Below are 21,437 nucleotides of genomic sequence, written 5' to 3'. Positions count from 1 at the left end.
GAGCAGAGCCACGGGTGGATTTAATATTGTTAACAGTATTAATAATAATAATCCTTGCATTTGATACAGCGCCTTATCGCGTCGTTGATACGTTTCGAAGCGCTTCGCCAGCGTATACTGTGAAATGGATCATCTGTATAGTTGTGGGCGAATCGCCGCGGCAGCCAATTGCGCGCACGACCATCCCACAAACAGGCGTGGATTGAGTGACCAAATTATTAGCATTTATTTAGAAATTTACTGCTGGGTAAACAGAGGCGTGCGTGCGCGCGCGCGTGTGTGTGTGTGTGTGTTTGTGTGTGTGGAGTAAGGAAACTTGCCTAAGGTTTCGCCCTGACCCGACCCGCCCGGGAATACTGGTCAAGACGTGGTACACTTGCTCTTAGAGTGACCTTGCTGTTGCACTTATTGGAAGAGCAGGAGTCCATCCAGCGATGGACATGGTTTCTATCTGATCTCTTTTCAATTGGTGCCAATGGGCAGGCAGCCATTTTGGTCTGCCCACCGCCTCGCCCTGCGCACCCCTTGCCTTCTCTCCCCCCCGTACAATTATCCTCCGCTCCCTTCCCTTTAAGACTGTTGTAAACCTCCGTCCATATCCTACCTTTGATAACTGCTGACATTAGCGCGTGAAGGAGTCTCCAGTGCGTCTTTGCAACGCCGAGTACAAGTGACGCACTAATGAAGATGGATGGATATCCACTTTGTCTAATAAGCAAGGTGTAACGATCAACAAATAGGCTCTCACGTCTGCCTTAGCTATGATCTGCTTCAGAACTCCCATTGCCACATCTCCACAGACGTATTCGGTCCAGTGTTGAGGACCTGAATCCTACAGTTGAGACGTTAAACCAAGTCTGTGCCCTGTCCAGGTGGATGTCAAAGATCCTTTTCGCGCTATTCGCAAAGAGAAGGAGAAGTTTCTCTCTCTCTCTCTCTCTCTCTCTCTCTCTCGCGCGCTGTGTCCTGGCTGAGAGTCCCCGTCGGGTAAAACCGTTCACCCACTTCAGGGCTGTCTGTGGGACGTCTCCGTGAGCAAAAATAGCCGCCGTGCTCACCCACAAAATACACCAGTCGCTACACCTTAAAGCACCTGAAGCGCCTGGAGACGCTTTGACGATATAGGTGTATGATAATAACAACCACTTCATCAACGGCAAGGAAACTGGACGGTCGAGTTTCTGCTCCGTTAACCCAATATGTTGGACTGAGCTCTGCTGACCGAGCCAGAGATTGACATCTCTTATCAAGGGGAGGGCGGCTGGAGGGGGCGAGGGGTGGGGGGGGGTGGGGGGGGGAGAGAGTGGTGGACTGTCACGAGGAAAATGCATTTGGAAAAGCGTTAGGATGGCTGAAGGGATCAATGAAGGTAGGATCTGTAATAGAGGGCGTCAATCGCTGCGCCTTAGCCTTTTGCGAGCGCTAGAAGTACCCGCATGCTTCGCAAGAGAGAGGGAGCTTTGTGCTTAAGGTTCGCTCAACGAGAATCCACGGCTGTTCGCGGGGGATGCTGCCGTGAGCAATTGGCTGCCGCCTTTCGCCCGCCAAACACACAGTCACTGCACTTCGCAGAATACTCCGTGAAGCGCTTGGAGACGTCTCGAAGAGGTGATGAGGCGCTGCGTCAAATTCAAGGGTCGTAATTATTATTATCAATAATTATTATTATTATTATTTTGTGAACGTCGCCTTAACACTTGTGAATGTGATTCCCCCCCCCCCCCCCCCCCACCCCAGGAGGGACGGCCTCGAGGCAGAGGGGTTTCCTGGGCTGTATCCGGTCCGTGCGGCTGAACGGGGCGAGCCTGGACCTGGAGGAGCGAGCCACAGTGACCCCCGGGGTAACGGCCGGCTGCCCGGGGCACTGCAGCAGCTACGGCAGTCTGTGCCACAACGGGGGCCGGTGTACAGAGAGGCCCAGCGGGTACTCCTGTGACTGCAGCCAGTCCCCGTACAACGGGCCCTTCTGTAAGGCAGGTGAGCGGTTCAAGTCCAGCCTCGACCACGAGTAATTAGAATGACAGTACGATGATAATAATATGATTATAGTAGTAATTTGATGATGAGAATAATATAATAAACGCATAGACATTATTAATGACAATAATAATCTATGCTTGTACACACTTGATAATGGCAATAACATTAAGGTAGTAATGAAAAGGATATTAATATAATAATCACAATACAAATAGCGATGGCAATAATTATAACAATCGCAATAATAATAATGACAATAATAATAATAATAATACTAATAACTACGAAGACCTCAACGTGAGGCCAAACAAATGATCCGAATGTTGGCGCGGGAGGAATTAAAGCTGAGAAGGCTGTTTGCCACAAACAACTCTTTTGCAAGAGTTTGCATTCCGCTCGGCAAATCAGAAAGGACAAGGAAAGATTTCATAGCACTTTATTGCTTTACGGAAATGATTTATTCGAACACTAATCCAATAATAGCAGCGCGTTCACTTCACTTTCCCGCTGCATAAATATTTATCTCCGCAAGGAGATCTTTTGCGGGACGAGGCTGTTTCAAGTTAAGATTAACAAGGGATCATTCCCTTGTTTGTCAATGATATGCTCTCTTTCAGAAGCAAAACTGCTGCAAATTGCTTTCGCAGTAAAACTCAGTTTACTCGCCAGGAACTGATCTCCGGTCGAAGCACAACCAGCAATTCAAATTCCTTTCGCCTCTCACGATCACGAGTGTCCCGAAATCAAAGCTTTGTTTCTTTTCCCCCTTCTGTTCTCTTAAGTTCGCAGATTTCTAACAACGTAATGATAACAGTAATCCTTGCATTTGCATTTGCATTTGCGCCTTATCGCGTCCTTCGAGACGTCTCAAAGCGCTCCACGGGATTTGCTTGTAACGTGAATTGACTGCGTATTGTGTGGGGCGAAACGCGGCAGCCAATTGCGCCCACAAAATACGCAGTCAGTCGACTAACAGCCGGGTTCCTGTTTACTGATGGTAAACAGGGACGCGTGTGCGGAGTGAGGAAACTTGCCTCGGGTTTCCTCCCTGCCCGGGAATCGAACCCGGGTCCTCCGGCTCGCGAGGCGAGCGCTCTAACCAATGCGCCTCGGAAACTCCACCCGCACGCCGGCCGGATTTGAGGGGGAGCCTTAGGGTGTGCGTTGGGGTGACTCCTGGAGCCCGACCAGCTAAAACCGCACAGCCTGCCATCAGAAGCGCGAGGAGAGATGTCCGGCAACGCACCTGCGCTCCCCAACGCAGAACAGAGAGAATAATCTCCGGCCGCAAGAAAACTAACAGATTGCGCTGATATCAAACTCAGCTTTTTAATCGCTCGTCTTAATGACGTCCGCACTGAGACCGAGAGAGCGACGCAGAGCCACGAGGCTGGCAAAAAAACCTCGGTGAATTCGTCGGGGGTGTGGGGGGGGGTGTGGGGGGTCTCAAAATGTTTCATGTCAAAGAAAAAAGTTCAGGTCCAGAATCCGAGCAAATTCATTCTACAAGTTCCTATCTTTTAAAGGAAATTGGCTGGACAGTCGGGGGGGGGGGGGGAGCCATACACGGTCTGATTTATTAAAGTTGCTTTGCTTCCTATCGGCCTTCTCCGCTGCGATTTAAAGAGAGATGAAGGCTCGGGCAACTTGTAGGTCCAACGAGGCCAGCGATTTGGGCTCTTACTATCTCGCCGTTCCGGCCGCTCATTCTCTCTCTCGGAATCGCGCAGTCTAAGCTGAGGCTCCAGCGCAGCGCTGGGGGCGGGTGGGTGGGTGCGTGTGTCGGTGTGTGTGTGTGTGCGCGGGCGCGCGCGCGCGAGTGTGTTGAGTTGTCCTTCGGCCGAGACGTTAAACCGAGCTCCCCGTCTGCGCCTGTTCAAGTGGACGTTAAGGATCCCGCGGCGCTACTCGAAAAGAGAAGGGACTTTCTCTCTCTCTCTCTCTCTCTCTCTCCCACGCCCCCCGTCCTCGGCCCGGAAAACACACAGTCGCTCCACTTTTACGGCCCTGTCGAAGCGCTTCACAGGACACACCGCCAAAGTGGTTTCGACCGTGCCTTGCGTGAGCCATTATTATTATTATTAATAATAATAAATTGTCACGGGGAATTCTCGCCGGACGGACCAGCGGAGGAGCTCACCGGAGAAGCTCTGACATTTGGTTGTTCCCTCCTTTGTTTCAGAGATCTCAGCCCTCTTCGAGCCGGGCACGTCACTGAGGTACACCATGCAGGAACCCCTCAAAAACGCCAGTGATCTCCCCTCCCCCCAGTCCCCGGCCCCCACCCTGGCCGGCGAGAACATCGCCTTGAGTTTTCGGACCGCCCAGACGCCCGCCGTGCTGCTCTACGTTAATTCCCACAGCCGGGAATATATAGCCGTGACCTTGTCCAACAACGGTAAGTCTCCGCACAACCGCGCACTTGTCTGGCACAGGAGGGAGGCCATTCAGCCCACCGAGCCTGTTCCACCGCTTTATCAGATCATGGCCGTTCTTTTTAATCCCATCTCCCTTCCTTTTTCTCCGCCATCGCCCCACCCACCCTCTTCCCCCCTCGCCTTCCGCAAATATCTGTCTACCTCCCAGTTTGGTTCTGCCCCTAAGTACTATACCCCGAAACTCTGGAAATCTCTCCCTCTGTCCCTCCACCTTCCCCATCTTGAAGTTCCTGTAGCTCAGTGGTTCGAGCCCTCGCCTCGCAAGCGAGAGACCTGGGTTCGATTCCCGGGCAGGACGAAACATTAGGCAACAACAACAACAACAACAAGATTCCATTTATAGAGCGCCTTTCACGTCAGGAGGACGTCCCAAGTTTCCTTACTCCACATACCTCCGTTTATCCAGCAGTAAGTAGGAACCTGATCATCAATTGATTGGCGGATGACTTTTCCGGGAGTAATGAGTCCTTCAAAAAGAAATAACAAAAAGAAATTGGTCGCTTCAATCCACCGCTGTTTGTGGGCATCGCCGCAGTGCGCAATCGGCTGCCGCGTTTCGCCCACAAACCATACAATCACTCCACTTTACAATATATCCCGTGAAGCGCTTTGAGACGTCTCAACAGCGTGATAAGGCGCTATATCAAATGCAAGGATTATCATCATCATTATTATTATCACCATCATCATCACAGCCCCACAAATAGAGATTAAAAACAAGTCGAACACGGCCAAACTTTCCCGTGACCCAAATGCACTTTCCCACTATTGATTGACGGCCAAGATTCATGAGGTGCGCGTGTTTTTTCTTCCCCGTCCCAATGTAATATTTATAAAGGCGCGCATTAATATTTAATTCGTAAAAAGGTTATTTTTTGTGGCACAGTCGGTGAAAGGCTTAATTTATCAACACTGCGTGTTTTCTTGAATTCTGACGGCAAATCCGGACTTGAGTTGTCTTCTGTCGGAAATGTCACTGACACGTCAGTCATGTCTGGAGCTGATGAATCAAGTTAGACTGGCTTAATCCTTCAGTTTGACAGTCTAAAGTGCGATATTATTTTACACTGCAGCTGATCGCTGGAGCCAGAGTTCAATTTGTTTAGCTTCCCAGCTCGACACTCTGCGCCTTTCCTTTCTTAATAGCCTCGAACAAACAGCGGGGACTTACGCGACGGCTGCCGAGAACGTTCCCGAGGGAAATCGGCCGCGGCTGGTTTTGCCTCGCTCTGTCGGGCGCGGTTTGCCGGCCGCCGCACGTGCTCGGCCGCGGTCCGCGAGGTCCTGTCCGGTGCCGTATGGAATGCGAGGATTCTTTCCTGGGGTGAGGAGGGCCCGGGATAAGGGATTGTGGCGAAACCTTAGGCAGGTTTCCTTGCTCCACGCACTTCGGTTTGCCCGGCAGTAAAGTAGGAGCCCGGTCGATAATCGGTCAAATTGGCGGATGGCTTTTCGGGGGTAATAATCCCTCCGCAAAAAAATGCGCCATCGTTCAGATGAGACGTTGAACCGAGGGTCCCGTCTGCCCGTTCAGGTCGACGTTACGGATCCCACTGCGCTATTCAAAAAGAGAAGGGAGTTTTTCTCTCTTTCTTTCTCTCTCTCTCTCTCTCTCTCTCTCTCCCGCTGTCCCTGACCGCCAATCGCAATTGGTGACTCACTCCGTGGCTGTTTGTGGGACATTTCTGCGCGTACGCTGTCTGCCGCAGTTCGCCTACAGAACACTCGGTCGATCCATTTCGCAGTAATTCCTGTGAAGCGTCCATAAAATTGTTTTTTTGGAGGGGATTATTCCCTCCCTGGAAAAGCCATCCGCCCATCGACTAACAACCGGGTTCCTACTGACTGCTGGAGTAACCAGAGGCGTGCGTGCGGAGTAAGGAAACTCACCCAAAGTTTCGTTCTCCCCGGGAAACGAACCCGGCGTCTCTTATCTCATCTCATCTCACCTGAAGGATGGTACCTCCAGCAATGCAGCCCTTCCCCGTTGAAGCATCAACCTGCACTGTTTGAGTTCAAAGTCCCCGATGTAGAGGTGGTGGGGGGGCGGCGGCGAAGGAGTTGGCGCATGGGGTGGTGGTGGTGGTGGGGGGGGGGTTTGGTATTGAACTCACAACCTTCTGACTCTGTCAGAAGGCTGACAGCCTCTCTCGCCGAACCCCTCGGGGGCCTTTGTCATCAGACATTCTGGTAACGTAACCCCAAACCGGGTCAATATCTTCAGCGCCATCATCCGCGACAGCGGTGATGGTTGCGCTGTTCCCCGGGGGAATCCAATTCCCGATCTCCCCCCGCCCGCCCCCCGCGCCCCCACCAACCAACCCCCTTCCTTGTTATCCTCATGAGACACCACCGATCAAATCAACCCGTCTTTCTTCCTCCACTCGGGAGCGGTTTCGGACTCGAACGTTACTTCGAAGGGAGCCACGGTATCGCGGCTTTTCTCGGACGCAGATTGTCATCCCACACCGTTCGATATTGAGGTGAAGCGCCGGATTCGGGGCAATCGTAGAATATTTCTTTTTTGATGAAGGCCTGAGTCAGATCCGGCTTCCCCACCTCGCTTCCCGGAGCCTCTGTTGCTCCTTCGCTCCCGCAGCTCCTCGAGATGGAAGTCGTACCTTCGCTCGGTCGGAGGGATGTAGATGTTGAGAAGGTTTTCGGCTGCCGTTCGGTCATCGTGGAAACAGGACACAGACCCAGCGAGCGAGAGCGAGAGAGAGAGAGAGAGAGCGAGAGAGAGAGAAGTAAAGTTTCTCACCAATTTTTCACCATCAAGCAATCAGATGCTGCGAGATGTTATCCTGTGCGTGTGTCGGTCTGGCTCAGTCGATAGCGCTCTCTTTCTCTTTCCCTCTCTCTCTCCTCTCTCTCTCTCTCTCTCGCTTCTGAATCAAACCCCCCCCCGCGCCCACCCCCACGTCGAGACTTGGAAACACACAGTCACTACACTTTAACAACAGCCGCAGCAACAGCAACACTAATAATAATAATAATGCAGCTTTGACGAGAGTGGTTACAACACGCGCATACGTGGTAGTCATCAGCCTCGAGACGTCTCGAAGCGCTCCGCAGAGCATAGCGTCAAGCGGAGGCGACCGGGTACTTCGCGGGCGGAACTCGGCAGCCGGTGAGACAAGAAACTGCATCAAATGTCAAGCGATGTGTTGCTGCTGCTGTTGCTGCTGTTGCTGTTGCTACTCCTGCAGGGTAGATGGACGCGCGAACTTACCTTGGGGTAAGTTTCCAGGCTCCGGAAACGGGGGACAACTCACTCGATTTCCAATAAACGCCCCCAAATTAGTATTGCGCGAGAAATGAAACGAAACGGCTGCTCGTCGCGCACACCGTGCCTAACGCCGCACCTTGACGCACCGGCGATCGCTGCAACGGTCCCTCGAGTTCTCTTCCAAAACCCGCCGATGGAACCCGGTTGCTAGTCGATTGGCGGATCGCTTTTCAGGGGGCTATCAATCCCTCTAATAATAATAATGATAATCTGGTCGCTCAACCCACGGCTGTTTGCGGGGACGCTGCCGTGCTTCGCGTCGCTTCACTTGACTCCACAGCTGCTGTGTTCGCCTTCGCTCCGTGAAGCGTTGAGCTCTGAGACGTCCCCCTGAAGTGAAACGAAAGTAAGGATTATTATTATCATTATTATTATTATTCTATGACTTAGAATGACAAAGCATGGACACAGGCCATTCGGCCCAATAGTCCGTGATGGTGTTTATATCCCCATCGAGCCTCCATTCCCTCCTTATCCCCTCTCCCTTACCCCTTGAAAAGGAAATGAATGGCAGCCCCACCCCCCACCTCCCCCCCACCACATTTTATTTGCTCAATCTGATCCTCGACTGTCTCAATCTGCAAGAAGTTGTGAGTGAGTGTTTCTGGCACGTCAGGCGACGGGCCAGGCAATAGACAGTGACAGCGAGTCAGCTCGCATCTGTGGTTCCATATGTCTTGTTCTTCTCTGTCTCGACACCCACACATCAACTGAAGCCAAACTAACGGAGTGGGGGCAGGGGAGGGTGGGGGTGGGGGATGGTGGTGGGGGGGGTCAGTCAATGCCCTCACGGCAGAAGATTAATTGCTCTTCGTTCAGCCTCTCTGCTCCCCAACGCTTCGGAACTCCATCCCACAATCGCTCGGCCTCCCTCGCCCCCCTACAAGGCCGTTTTGAAGACCTTCCTCGTCGACCGTGCCTCCTAACCTCCTGGCACCTCCCGACCTCTCCCACCTAACTCACTCCCCAGCCCGCTACCCGCTGCCTCCGCTCGACTGGCTTCCCCCTCCTTCCTGCTGTCCCTCGCGCCCTCCGTTCCGCCACCGACCGCTACGCCCCGAAACTCTGGAACGCTCTCCCTCAATGCCTTGCCCGGTCGGGGGCCTGAAGACCTTCCTCTTCGACCGTGCCTACGGTAAACTCACCTCGACATCTGGATGAAAATTGGAGTTCGCCGCGGTGTAAATTGTTGGCGCTGACACTACCGGGAACAATCTAAACACTCGAAACCCAATAATATGTTTGGCACGGACCCGAGCAACTGAGATAGATGGAGAGAAGGAGAGAGAGAGAGAGAGACAGAGAGAGAATGAGAGAGAGACATTCAAAGGGACCTCACCACCATCAATAATCCTTGCGTCTGATATTGCGCCTAATCACGTCGGTGGGATGTCTCAAAGCGCTCCTAACGAATAATAATCCTCGCGTCTGACATGGAGCCTTCTCACGTCTTCGAGACGTCTCAAAGCGCTTCGCGCGATTTAATGCCAAACGGAGTACGTCCGCGGGCACAGCTGGCGCGCGGCGGCGTCCGGCAAACGGCCGCGGAACAAGCTGCCGATTTTATTTGAGCAGGAAAAGGAGCAGGAAACGGAACGGGACAGGATAGAACGACATCCGTGGGCGGCAGTCATGGGGCTCTGCGTGTGTGTGTCTCCGCCGCTGAATTCGATGTACTCTTTCGTTGCAGGGAGTTTTCAGGTCAGTTACAAGCTGGATGACGCTCAAGGTCCGTGCTCCTTCAGCGCCGGCCACAGAAACCTGGCCGACGGACATGTTCACAGCGTGAAGATTGACCGCGAGGGGAAGGACGTCTACATTCAGGTAAGAGGCGCCAGAATATCCCGTCTCGAAGAGCTTCGCAGGATGTACCGGAAAGCGGAGTGAGCGTGTATTTTGTGGGCGGATGTCCCGCAGATAGCCATGGAGCGAGCGAGCGAGCGATTTTATTTGGGGGGGAGGGCGGTGGGTATTGTCGGCCAGGACATCGAGAGAGAGAGAGAGAGAAAGAGAGAGAAACTCCCTTCTCTTTTCCAATAGCGCCGCGGGACCTTTAACGTCTCATCCCAAGCACGGCACCTCTGACCCACAACACACACATAACCCCCACCCCACCCCCCACCCTCCAGAGGCGAGAGAGAGAGAGAGAGAGAGAGAGAGAGAGAGAAAGCGCTGAACCAGGCTGTCACACACTACACCTCCCTTCCGCAGCATCAAAGCTGTTTTTTTTCCGGATGCGTCCATTGTCCTGGCCTCAATTACCCTTCCTAGCAACCCCGTTCCAGTCGTTAATCACCGCACAAATCAAAGCGCGCTCCACATTAAGATGTAGTTTCAAATCCCTGTGTTACTTGTATCCAATTAGTCTCTCTGCCAAGAATATAATTAGAATCCCTCGGAGTTAGTGAAAGAACCTCAGTGATCGCCACCGATTCATTAGAGATTTCCACTGCTGGTACATTCTCTTGTAGATCCAATCTTTCTCCATTTCCGACAGCGCTGGTCTCGCAGGGTTGACTTTTGAAGACCCTTGGCCTTCGCGTTCAGATACCGCGCGGTCAGAGCTGCTCGCCTCGCAAGCGAGAGGACCCCGGGTTCGATTCCCGGGCCGGGCGAAACCTTAGGCAAGTTTCCTTACTCCTCACACACAGACACACACACACACAGACACACACGCGCCTCTGTTTACCCGGCAGTAAGTAGGAACCCGGTTGTTGGTCGATTGGCGGATCGCTTTCCGAGGGTTAACAATCCCTCCAAAGAATCAAAAAAAATGGTCGTTCGATCCACGACTGCTTGTGGGCAATTGGCTGCCGTGTTTCAACCACAAAATATACAAAAATTGGAGCATCAGCCTAGACCGTGAGCTCAAAGTCCTGACTTGGGGGGTGGGGTTTGGGCGGGTTGGGGCTTGAACCCACAACCTGTTGACTCAGAGGCGAGAGGGATAGCGACTGAGCCAGGCAGCCTCTAAAGCGTGGGCTTAACGTAGAACATGAAGTCTCGAGTGATCGATTGAAGGCCAATAGTCTCGTCAGCGCGCATTGGGAGCTGTGTGGCGGCGCTGCATCGATGAAGGAGCAACAATAATTAGCGTCAGCGGACAATAACTATGTTAAGCTGAGCCCAGAACGATGACACTCTCACAGACTGGTATCCTCAGGTAGGAAAAGCTATTAGATGTGCTGCTTTGTGTGACAGTAGTGTGATTCAAGCAGCCATCAAAGAGGACTGGAAGGTTGGGGTAAATCACATTAAGCGTATTTCTTCATTACTTGCGGAAAACTGAAAGGAGACTCATTGCCTTATCTGAACGTGTGGAAAATTCTTCAATTCAGTCTTTGTTTGGAAGCCGCTTTCATTCTGTAATAATAATAATAATAATCCTCGCATTTGGTACAGCGCCTTATCACGTCGTTGAGACATCTCAAAGCGCTTTGAATGCCCACAAACCCTCGTGGATTGAATGACCTTTTTTTATTTTATTTTTTGGAGGGATTATTACCCTCGGAAAGCGATCCGCCAATCGACTAACGACCGGGTTCCTACTTACCAATAGCGTGTGGAGTAAGGAAACCTGCTTAAGTTTTCGCCCCGCCAGGGCAATTGAACCCAGGAATTGACTGGGGAAGGCAGAGCGAACGGGTCATGACGTGCATGTGGGGTCGAAAGGGACAGTTGAGGGACAAGGTTCCGGACTGGCGCAGTGAGGTGAGGAGGCGCTGACGGGAGCTAATCAGGAGAGCCTCGGTCTCGTTGACGTTTAACTGACGAAAGTTTGCTCTCATCATGACGGACATTCTGTCAGGACTGCAGCGGGTCCTGGAGTCGAGGGTTGAGGCAGAGAGGTAGAGTTGGGTGTCATCCGCATACATGTAGAAGTTGACCCCACGTCTGCGGATGACGTCACCGAGACGGAGAACATACAAGTTGAAGAGTTGACGAGAGCCAAGGCTTGGCGGGTGGTGGGTGGGGTGGGGTGGGGGGGGGGAGCCCAGATTGTGTGTTGACGTAACTGCTGGAGGCTAACCAGCTGAAACCATTATAGCTTGCCATTGATATCAGTGAGTAAAATGGGAAACACGTCAAAATATATATTCTTCGGGGACTGTTTGGGTTCGAAGTGAGAACTTGTATCAACTCAAAACAGATTTAATGGTTGACTGGTCTTCCCATCTCATCAATAAGACTTTGAGATGGTGACGTGTCGTCAATGCCCTAACAGGCAGGATTAGTCTAGCTCTAGCTGGACAAGTGCCATGAACTGTGGGAGTGCTTCAAACTGATCTACAGCACAGGTACCATCACTGATTGATGTTGGAAAGGTGTCCAACCTACGGAGAGAGCGCAGAGGAGATTTAGTGGGATGATACCTTTGGATGAATGGTTTGACCTGTGTGCAGAGAACAGGGAAAATTGACTGGACTTATTTTCTTTTCCGTTTAGGAGACCTGAACGATAATGGATCCTGATAGGGTCGAGAGGGAGAGATTATTTCCACTAGTCGGTTAGTCAGTCAGCATAGGGCAGCAAGTTAAGACAGTTTACAAAGAGGTTATCTGTGAGGCAGCGAGTTGTTAAGGCTGCGGAGTAATCTGCTGGGTTAGGTGGGCGAGATAGAATCCATGTTAAAATCCTCCTTGCATTTGATACAGTGCCTATCACTTTGCCCCCTTTGCCCACAAAAGACCCAGCGAATTCCCTTTACGGTAATATCCTGCGAAGCGCTTTGAGACGTCTCAACAATGTAATAAGGCGTTATATCAATGATTATTAGTGTTGTTATTAATTATTAATTATTGTAACAGAAAATCAGTCTAAAAGGATCCGATTCTCCTCTAAGGAGAATAGTCCGCTCTGCCTATTTGATTGATTCTGTGCAGGGAAGACTTAAGAGAGCCAGTGTATAAACTTTATGTGACCTATTGTATTTCTACCGTTTAATTATTTACAGATTGACCAGTTTGCTACCATCAGGCACAGCCTCCCATCTGCAACAGACACAGACTTCAATGCCGTCAAATCTCTCATCTTGGGCAAAATCCAGGGTAAGAGACACATGTATAACGACGCCATTATTCTTATTTTTTTTCCCCGCTCGATGCGAATCCACCGTACGGCGTTTCGCCCGCAAAGCACACCGAGGGATTTCACTTTACAGCGTGTTTCCCGTGAAGGGCTGCGAGACGTCTCGAAGGCTTGATAAGTTGCTGTAGCAAATGCGAGGGCTATTGCTTCTACAAGGCACAGTCCAGATTATGTCGGGTTCCCTGCGTCCAGAGCGCTCGCCTCGCAAGCGAGAGGACCCGGGTTTGATTCCCAGGCGGGACGAAACCTTCGGCAAGTAGGAACACCCCTCCCACCCACCTAAAAAGAATTGGCCGCTCAACCCACGACTGTTTTTGGGACACTGCTGTGCACAACTGGCCGACGCGTTTCGCCCACAACGTACCCAACCAATTAAAAATATCTGCCGATCTTTCGAGAGTGCGAAGAATATTTTAAGTCGCAGTTCATCTCTTTAACGCCGTCGGAAAAGCTTCTGTGTACTTCACACTCGCGGAGCTGTTAATCTCTCTCATTAGTTTGAAGCGTATTGACCTCCGTCTCCTGTTAGCGCAAACAGCAGCTGCCGGGGAACGGAACGAGGAAATCAAACGTGACTCAAAGAATTATTTTCTCGTTGTAGTTTATTTCGGGATTTTCTTTTTTTAGCTCGCAGTCTAGGCTGATGTTCCAGTCCAGTGCCAGGGTTGGGGGGGGGGGGTGGGGGGTGCGGGGTGGGGGTGTCAGGTTGGGGACTGCGTTGTCAGAATCCACGTCCTTTGGTTGAGACGTGAGACCGTGTTCCCTTCTGCGACTGTTCAGGTGGACGTTAAAGATCCCGCGGGGCTGTTCGAAAAGAGAAGGGAGTTTATTTCTCCTGGTGTCCTGGCTGAAAAACCTCCCCCCACCACCCCCCACGCACAAACTCACTCACTCACCCCCAAATAAAAATTGGTCCCCCACTTCATAGCTGTTTGCGGGAAGTCACTGAGCTATGCGCAAATTTGCTGCTGCGATTGCCTGCAAAGTGCACAGTCACCACCCCTTTCCCAGTCCATCCTGTGAAGCGCTTTGAGACAGTGGAAGGCGCTTTAATAACAAGAATAAGAATCCTTGCGGGTGATATATAGCACCTTATCGCCTTGAGACGTCTCAAAGCGCTTCGCAGACTAGACCGTAAAGTGGAGTGACCGTATGAAACGCAAGGATTGTTGTTTGAAACTACTTTTAACAGCTTTGTGCTTCTTAAATTTGCTGTCGGCCTGGCAAACGTGTCTTGTGTCACGAAATTACAATATCAAGAGAGTGTTTGGCTTCCTCTGTCTCTCTCTGGCTCTCTCTCTCTCTCTCTCTCTCTCTCTCTCTCTGGCTCTTTCTCTCTCTCGCGCTCTCATCTGTCAGCGCTGAGAAATTATAAATGCAAGCAGCTGCCGAGAGCTTCAGCTGAATAATCACTGCTTTCCTCGCCGAACAAAAGAAATTTTAAGTCCATTTGCTGAGTAAATGATAGCAGTTTATTCTAAAGCCATTGTCAGTTCATAGCGATCCATTGGCTTTATTTACTCTGCCAGCGGAGCCATTACACTGCGGGTGATAGTGAATGAATTGATTAATCGCTGCATATCTGCGGTTGCGGGAACGTGGGCTGAGCGCTCAATGGAGGCATTTGAGTCTGTGTGGCCTGGGATGTTAACAGAGACAGGAGGCAGTCACCCTCTGGGACTCCAGCCTGTTTCTCCAGTTAATCACACTAGATGGATGGCTCATTAAAACCGAGCTCCCCGTCTGTGGACTGCTAGAGACACCTCCAACGCTACTCGATAAAGAGAAGGGAGTTTCTCCCAGCCCCCACTCTCTCTCTCTCTCTCTCTCTCTCTCTCTCCCTCCCTCCCTCTCTCTCTCTCTTTCTCTCTCCGCCGTGAACAACAACAACAATTACACGTCAGGAGGACGTCCCAGGGCGCTGGACATTGGATGGGTGGGGGAGGTGGTGGGGGGGGGAGGGGGGGTTGGGATCGCTAGCGGGTGGAGGGCGGGGAGGGGAGGGGGTAGGAGGGCGACCAAAGGCACGGTCGAAGAGGAGGGTCTCGAGACGGAAACGGGAGGCCGGCCGAGGCGGTGGGGGGTGTGGGGGATATGAAGCAGGACGGACGGAGGTGAACAGGGAGGAAAGATGCAGAGGAATAAGGAGGATCCATTGCAGTTCTCAAGACTGAGATGGATAGAGGTTTGTTAGGTCAGGGAGTCAAGGGATACGGGGCCAAGGTTGGTAATTGGACTTGAGCTATAGATCAGCCCATGATCTAATAGAATGGCGGAACATGCTCAAGGGATTGAATGGCCTCCTCCAGTTCCCCGCGGTCTTGTTTTCCTATGATGTGGAGTGATGTGGCAGATTGGTACAGCCTTGGTGCAACCTTTGAAACAGAAGGATTGAAGGTGCCATCAGATTAAAAAGTTTATTTTCCGTGGGGTGGGAGTCAGAGAGCGACAGACAGACAGACAGACAGACAGACAGACAGACAGACAGACAGACAGACAGACAGACAGACAGACAGACAGACAGACAGACAGACAGACAGACAGACAGACAGACAGACAGACAGACAGACAGACAGACAGACAGACAGAGAGAAAATGGATTTGAGGCTTTTTAAATCCGTCTATTGATGCGGGAGTCATTGATTGAAGGAATTCTCTGCCTTCGCCGAGATCCGATTACATTTGGGTTGCGAAGCCATTGACCGTATATATATATATATATATATTTTTTTGTCAAGTGTATAAAATGGAAAAAAACATCCAGGGGCAATTGGATTTTTGTATTACTTTTGCAGAGAAACACTATCAGAAAGAAATGCTGAATTCCCTGAGCAACGGGCTATCATATTTACAGAGCTGAGCAGAGCGAGCGGGGAATTGAGATTAGGACACTCAGCTTTTTTGGAGGAACCACAAAATAATGGGGAGAATTGCTTCCCGCTGTGTTGTCTGTGGTTCCCTGTTATCTCTGTGCAATGCTTCAGTGGCGATGATAACATTTTAGCCTTCGATATGAGCAAATCGACCCTCCTTCTTGTTGAAGAGACGTGATAACCTGCGCGATTTGATAATAATAATATTATTATTAATAATAATAATAATAATCTTCGCCTTATCACCTCGTCGAGACGTCTCAAAGCTCGAGGATACACCGCCAAGCGGATTGACCGTGCAGTTTTGTTGGCGGAACGCGGCAGCCAATTTTACGCTCAGTAGGGTCCCGCAAACGGTCGTGGAGCGAGTGACCTATTTTATTTGCGGGGGGTGGGGGGGGGGGGGAGGGTGGAATTCTCGGCCAGGACGCCGGGAGAGAGAGAGAGAGAGAGGAAGAGAGAGAGAAACACTCCCTTCTCTTTTCGAACAGCGCCGCGGGAAACAGGGCGCAGACGGGGAGTGAGGTTTACCCGTTCACCAGCTCCTTTATTGCACGCCGTCCAGCCCGGCTCGAGCTAATCTCACTCGGTGTTTAATTGCCTTCGCAGACAGCGACGGCCCCCCGGACAACGAGGTACTCAGGGCCAACGCGGCCGGCTTCGTCGGCTGCCTCTCTGCGGTCCAGTTCGAGGGCATTTCCCCGCTCAAGGTCGCCCTCCACCAACCCCGCTCGCCTCTGGTCTCGGTGACGGGCCCTTTGACCCAATCGAATTGCCGGTCTTCGGTGACGAGTGAATTGACGGCCATCACCACGTCGTACTCGCTGACAGGTATTCTTCCTACTCTGGCAACCTTAGCAGGAAAACAAATCCGCTGACAGCAGGGTGGTTCCAACCGGCGGCCCCGGGCCACATCCGGCCCACTTGGGGCCCACGGGCCGATCTGATCCAAACCCCAAACCCACCCCCCCCTGTAAGGGAAACACAAAAATTACTCTTACATTGCCTGGTCCCTGGTTCTCGCCCGAGTCCCAAAGCCCAAAGGGCCTCAACCACCATTCCTCGTAACCCTGTTCCAGTCATCGATTAGCCCTTTGCGAGCTGTTGCTGCGCGTAACTTGGTTTGCCCCGTTCACCTACGAAACACACAGTCACTACACTTTACAATAAATTCTGTGAAGCGCTTCGAAATATATCTCCATTGGGCGCTGGACCAAAAGCAAGGATTATTAGCCATGCAGGAATAAGACCAACAACAACAATTTGCCTTTACACAACGCCCCTCGCTCACGCACGGTAGCGTCCCAGAGCGCTTGGCGGTGGCGGAGCTCGTAGGCCCGGTCGAATAGGAAGGTCTTTAGGCGCGACCTGAAGATGGGGCAAGGAGGGGGCGAGGGCGGAGAGATAGAGAGAGAGAGTGTTCCAGAGTTTCGGGGCGTAGTGGTTGAAAGCTTGGCCACCGATGGTGGAACGGAGGGACGAACAACAACAACAACAACAACTCGGATTTACATCCGCGCCGGACTCCGGATGGCGTCTCAGGGCGCTTACGAGCAGGAGGAGGCCGGAGCCGGTCGAGCGGAGGCAGCGGGCAGCGGGTTGGGGAGTAAGGAGGTCCGAGAGGTAGCGAAGGAGGTGTCAGGCGTGGAGGGATTTGAAGATGAGTCTGAGAGGATCTTGGAATCGATCAAAGGAAGAAAATAATTTATTTTGGGGGCATTTTAAGACTATCAACTTAGTTTGGTCTCGGAAGGTGGACCTTGGGCACTGAGGTAAGGAGCTTACGTGAAGTTGAGCGATGAAGCAACCAATGTCTGTCGAAAATTAGTCAGAGGAATGAGGAATGAGCAGGACCTTGAATTGGTGGAAGGGAAATAATGATTGTTTTCACCATGAGAAAATTGAAGACATTTGAGACACATTACTCATTTGTTATGGGCTTATTACTGTCTGGAAATTGAAGGCAATTTAAAAGGGAATTGGAAAAAAACAGCTGAAAAAAAGGAACGCTTAAAGGCTTAAGAATGTCTTATCCTGCGTGGATGTTTGCGTAGTATGTCAGCCTGGCTCAGTGATTAGTTCTCTTGCCACATCAGGACGTTGAGCTCACATTGTCTAAGATAATAATAATAATAATAATAATAATCCTTGCATTTGATGCAGCGTCTCATCCCGTCTTTGAGACGTCTAAAAAGCACTTCACGGGATGCACTGCAAAGTTAATTGACTGTATGTTTTGAGGGCGAAACGCAGCAGCCAATTTCCGCACAGCAGCGTGCCCGCAAACAGCCATGGAATAAGTGACTAAATTATCATTTATTTATTTTTTTTGAAGGGATGATCATCCCCGGAAAAGCAATCCGCCAGTCGACTAACAACCAGGTCCCTACTTGCTGCTGGGTAAACGGAGGCGTGTGGTGTAAGGAAACTTGCCCGACGTTTCACCCTGCCCGCCCGGGAATCAAACCGGGGTCCTCTCGCTTGCGAGGCGAGGGTTCGAACCACTAAGAAACAGGAGATGATGCCCCAATTGGCAAACAGCATGGACACAATATGTTCAATGGCCTCCTATGGTGCTATAAACATTCGAGTACTCTTTCCATGATCAGAAGACCGACACAGATTAGTGTGACTGGATGATATAATGGATTGAGAGTAGGGAGAAGATTACAGTTCTCCACAGTCCAGCTGTGGAGAAATTGCAAAGTAAGGAATGCCCTGGTCACTAAATAAACACTTATTTCAGGACCAAGCAATATTCAACTGCTCCTCACCAGAGAGCGTACAAATGTACATTTTGTGTGTGTGTGTGTATATCAGTATAGCTCTGTCCCTGTTAAGCGAGACACTATCCAAGTGAGTGATAATAATAATCCTGGCATTTGATGCAGCGCCTTATCACGTCTTCGAGCCGTCTCAAAGCGCTTCACGGAATAGACTGTAAAGTGAGTTGACTGTGTTTTTTTTGTGGGCGAAAACCGGCAGCCAATGCACAGCAGTGTCCCCGCAAACAGTCGTGGATTGAGTAACCAAATTATTATTATTACCCCCGGAAAAGCGATCCGCTAATCGACTAACAACCGGGTTCCTACTTACCTACTTACCAACGACAACAAAATACATCTGTATAGCACCTTTCACATCGGGAGGACGTCCCAAGGCCCTGGACTATGGACCCGCATGTTTCGGACCCGAGCTGGGGGTTGGGATTGGGGAGTGTGGAGGGCAGTGGGGGGGAAGCCGGGTGATCGAAAGCGCGGTCGATGAGTGGGGTCTTGAGATGGGTCTTAAAGGAGGCAAGGGGGGTTGGGGGGCTGGGCAAGGCAGAGGGACTAAACAGAGGTGTAAGTGGAGTGAGGAAACTTGACTAAGGTTTCGCCCTGTCCGGGAATCGAACCCGGGTCCTCTGGCCTGCAAGGCGAGTGCCCTAACCGCCACTGTGCTTCAGGACTCCAAGGCCGATCATTAAAATGATTAATGTTGAAGCTGTTTCCCCTATTCCTGACCCTGTTAAGCCTTTTATTGCCTTAGCGATCAGCAGAACATTGTCATGTCCTGGGGAGCTCTCGCGTCGGAAGCACAATGATGATTGACATCTCTTCACTGAAGCGCCACAAACGGAAAATCTCAATTCATTCCCTTATTTTTGCTCAAATTGCCGAATTGATTGTCAGTGATCCGGGGAGGAGGGTGGTGGGGTGGAGGGGGGGGGGGGAGTTTAAGAATAGCTTGACGTGCGGGAAGCTCACATAAAAGCGCACAAATAACAAGAGGAAACCTTGCGGGGGGGTTTTTTCTCTCTCTTACGAAGAGTTATAAGGATTTATAAAGTCATCAGCATGCAGGGCGCAGAGTGAACAGATCATGCACTTTTCCTAGTTTGACGTGCTTTCGGTCCATTTCCCTTTCCCGAAGACACCCGACCCACGCCTCGGGTGTGATCCCGCAGTCCTCGGTGTCTTACCCGAATGGGCTTGTGAGCTTTGATCACAAGAGCCTCGTAGCTCAGTGGTTAGACTCTCGCCTTCGCAAGCATCGGTTCGATTCCCGGGCGGGGCCGGGCAGGGCGAAACCTTAGGCAAGTTTCCTTACTCTACACCCTCTTACTCTGTTTACCTAGCAATAGTTGTTAGTCCATCGGCAGATCGCTTTCCGGGGGAAATAATCCCTCTCTCCAAACCCCCACACACCCCCCCCACCCAAAAAAAATACATTTGGTCACTCAATCCAGATAGATGCTGAATTATAACTATATTTGACACAGCGTCTTATTACATGGTCGCTCGCTCGCTCCCTCACCCACCCACCCACTCACTCACTCACTCACTCACTCACTCACTCGCTCCGCGGCTGTTTGTGGGACACGGCTGTGAGCAAATGGCTTGCGCGTTTCGCCCACAAAACGCACAGCCGATCGGACTCGCACGGATTCCGCCTGTGAGGCGCTTTGAGAGATATTCATCAAATGCAATGATCATCATCATAACAGAGAGAGACTGCCAGCCACAGATTTGCGGCTGAGATCTCATTGCCAGGCACGTCGCCTTGAAAGGGCACATTGTTCACAAACGATGCCCGGAAACCATTCTTACCCCCCCCCCCGCACCACCCTCCCCACCCACGCGTCCCAGCCCCCACCTCTTGTAAGGGTTTACAGCTGAAATTACCGCTGAGAAGCATGATTGCCCTTTGCCAGTGAAATCATCGAGCCTAATAATAATCCCTCCAAAACAAAATAATAATAAATTGGTCATTTTCAATCCACGACTGTTTGTGGGACATTGCTGTGCGCAATTAGCTGCCGCGTTCGCCCACAAATATACAGTCAATTCACTTTACAGTATATTCTGTGAAGCGCTTTGGGACGTCCTCCCGACGTGAAAAGCGCTATATCAAATGCAAGGATTATTATTATTATTATTATTGTAATGATTTGAACCCCTTCATTATTAATAACTCCAATGCAAACAGAAGAGAGGTTTAGTCGGGGTTTGCATGGGGGTGTGGGGGGGGGAGGGAGGGAGGGGGAAGGGGGTGGGGGGGAGCGGAACCAGAGACAAGGAGCGACAATCAGATGATAAATAAGGTATACGCCTCGCCCTTGTTTTGCATCAGGCTCTTAACTCACTGCGTGATCATCAGTCAAGAATATTGTGCCATCATCTTGCGTTGCCAACCTCTCGATATAATTCCCATTTGACAAATAACAGGTTCTCTACCTTTGAAAAGATCCACCACCAAACCCCCCCCGCAACTCCCCCCCCCACACCCCCACCTCTCCACCCCCCCACGCACACTCTATCGCTTACTACATTAAGATTGATTTTAAGGGTTTTTCGCTCCCCTCCAGGGGGATGAAACGAGGGAAAATGGCAAGATTTGTGAATTTTATTGTCAGTATCATTAAAATGCGAACCTTTCGGAGCCAGTCTAGGCAAGTAATATGAGTTTAAATACACACATTGATCCTTTTTAGATGCATTCCCCCTTTTCTTTTCTCTCTCAAAGCTGTTCTGAGCAATGCCAGTTCATCATGACATGAACAACAGTATCACCATAATATCCCCAAGGCTTTATATTTCTATTGTGAGGTCCATCAGCGATGGAATCAGTTGCGGTTTGTCTTCATTGCAGCGCCAGATGTCTGTCGGAATCAAAGAAAAATAATAACAATCCTTGCATTCGATCTCACGTCTTCGAGACGCCTCAAAGCGCTTCACGGACTACCCTGTGAAGCGAACTGCCGGTATATTGGTGTGGGCGAAACGC

At 51.0% G+C, this 21,437-nt stretch overlaps 1 protein-coding gene across 1 annotated transcript in view; it reads left to right on the top strand.

Annotated features, from left to right (window-relative positions):
• LOC103191537 (contactin-associated protein-like 5) overlaps positions 1–21,437 on the top strand; it is a 123,314-nt gene that overhangs the window by 94,772 nt on the left and 7,105 nt on the right. The window contains exons 18-22 of the mRNA XM_042336196.1: positions 1,738–1,977; positions 4,163–4,378; positions 9,398–9,531; positions 12,662–12,755; positions 16,278–16,499. Of these exons, the coding sequence (XP_042192130.1) occupies positions 1,738–1,977; positions 4,163–4,378; positions 9,398–9,531; positions 12,662–12,755; positions 16,278–16,499 (906 nt within the window). The remainder of the gene's footprint in view (positions 1–1,737; positions 1,978–4,162; positions 4,379–9,397; positions 9,532–12,661; positions 12,756–16,277; positions 16,500–21,437) is intronic.

This window comes from Callorhinchus milii, unplaced genomic scaffold (genome assembly GCF_018977255.1).
Source record: "Callorhinchus milii isolate IMCB2004 unplaced genomic scaffold, IMCB_Cmil_1.0 Scaffold6, whole genome shotgun sequence".
In the NCBI taxonomy this organism is placed as follows: Eukaryota; Metazoa; Chordata; class Chondrichthyes; order Chimaeriformes; family Callorhinchidae; genus Callorhinchus; species Callorhinchus milii.
Note: the sequence above shows the minus strand (reverse complement) of the source record. Positions and strands in the feature narration are given on the sequence as shown.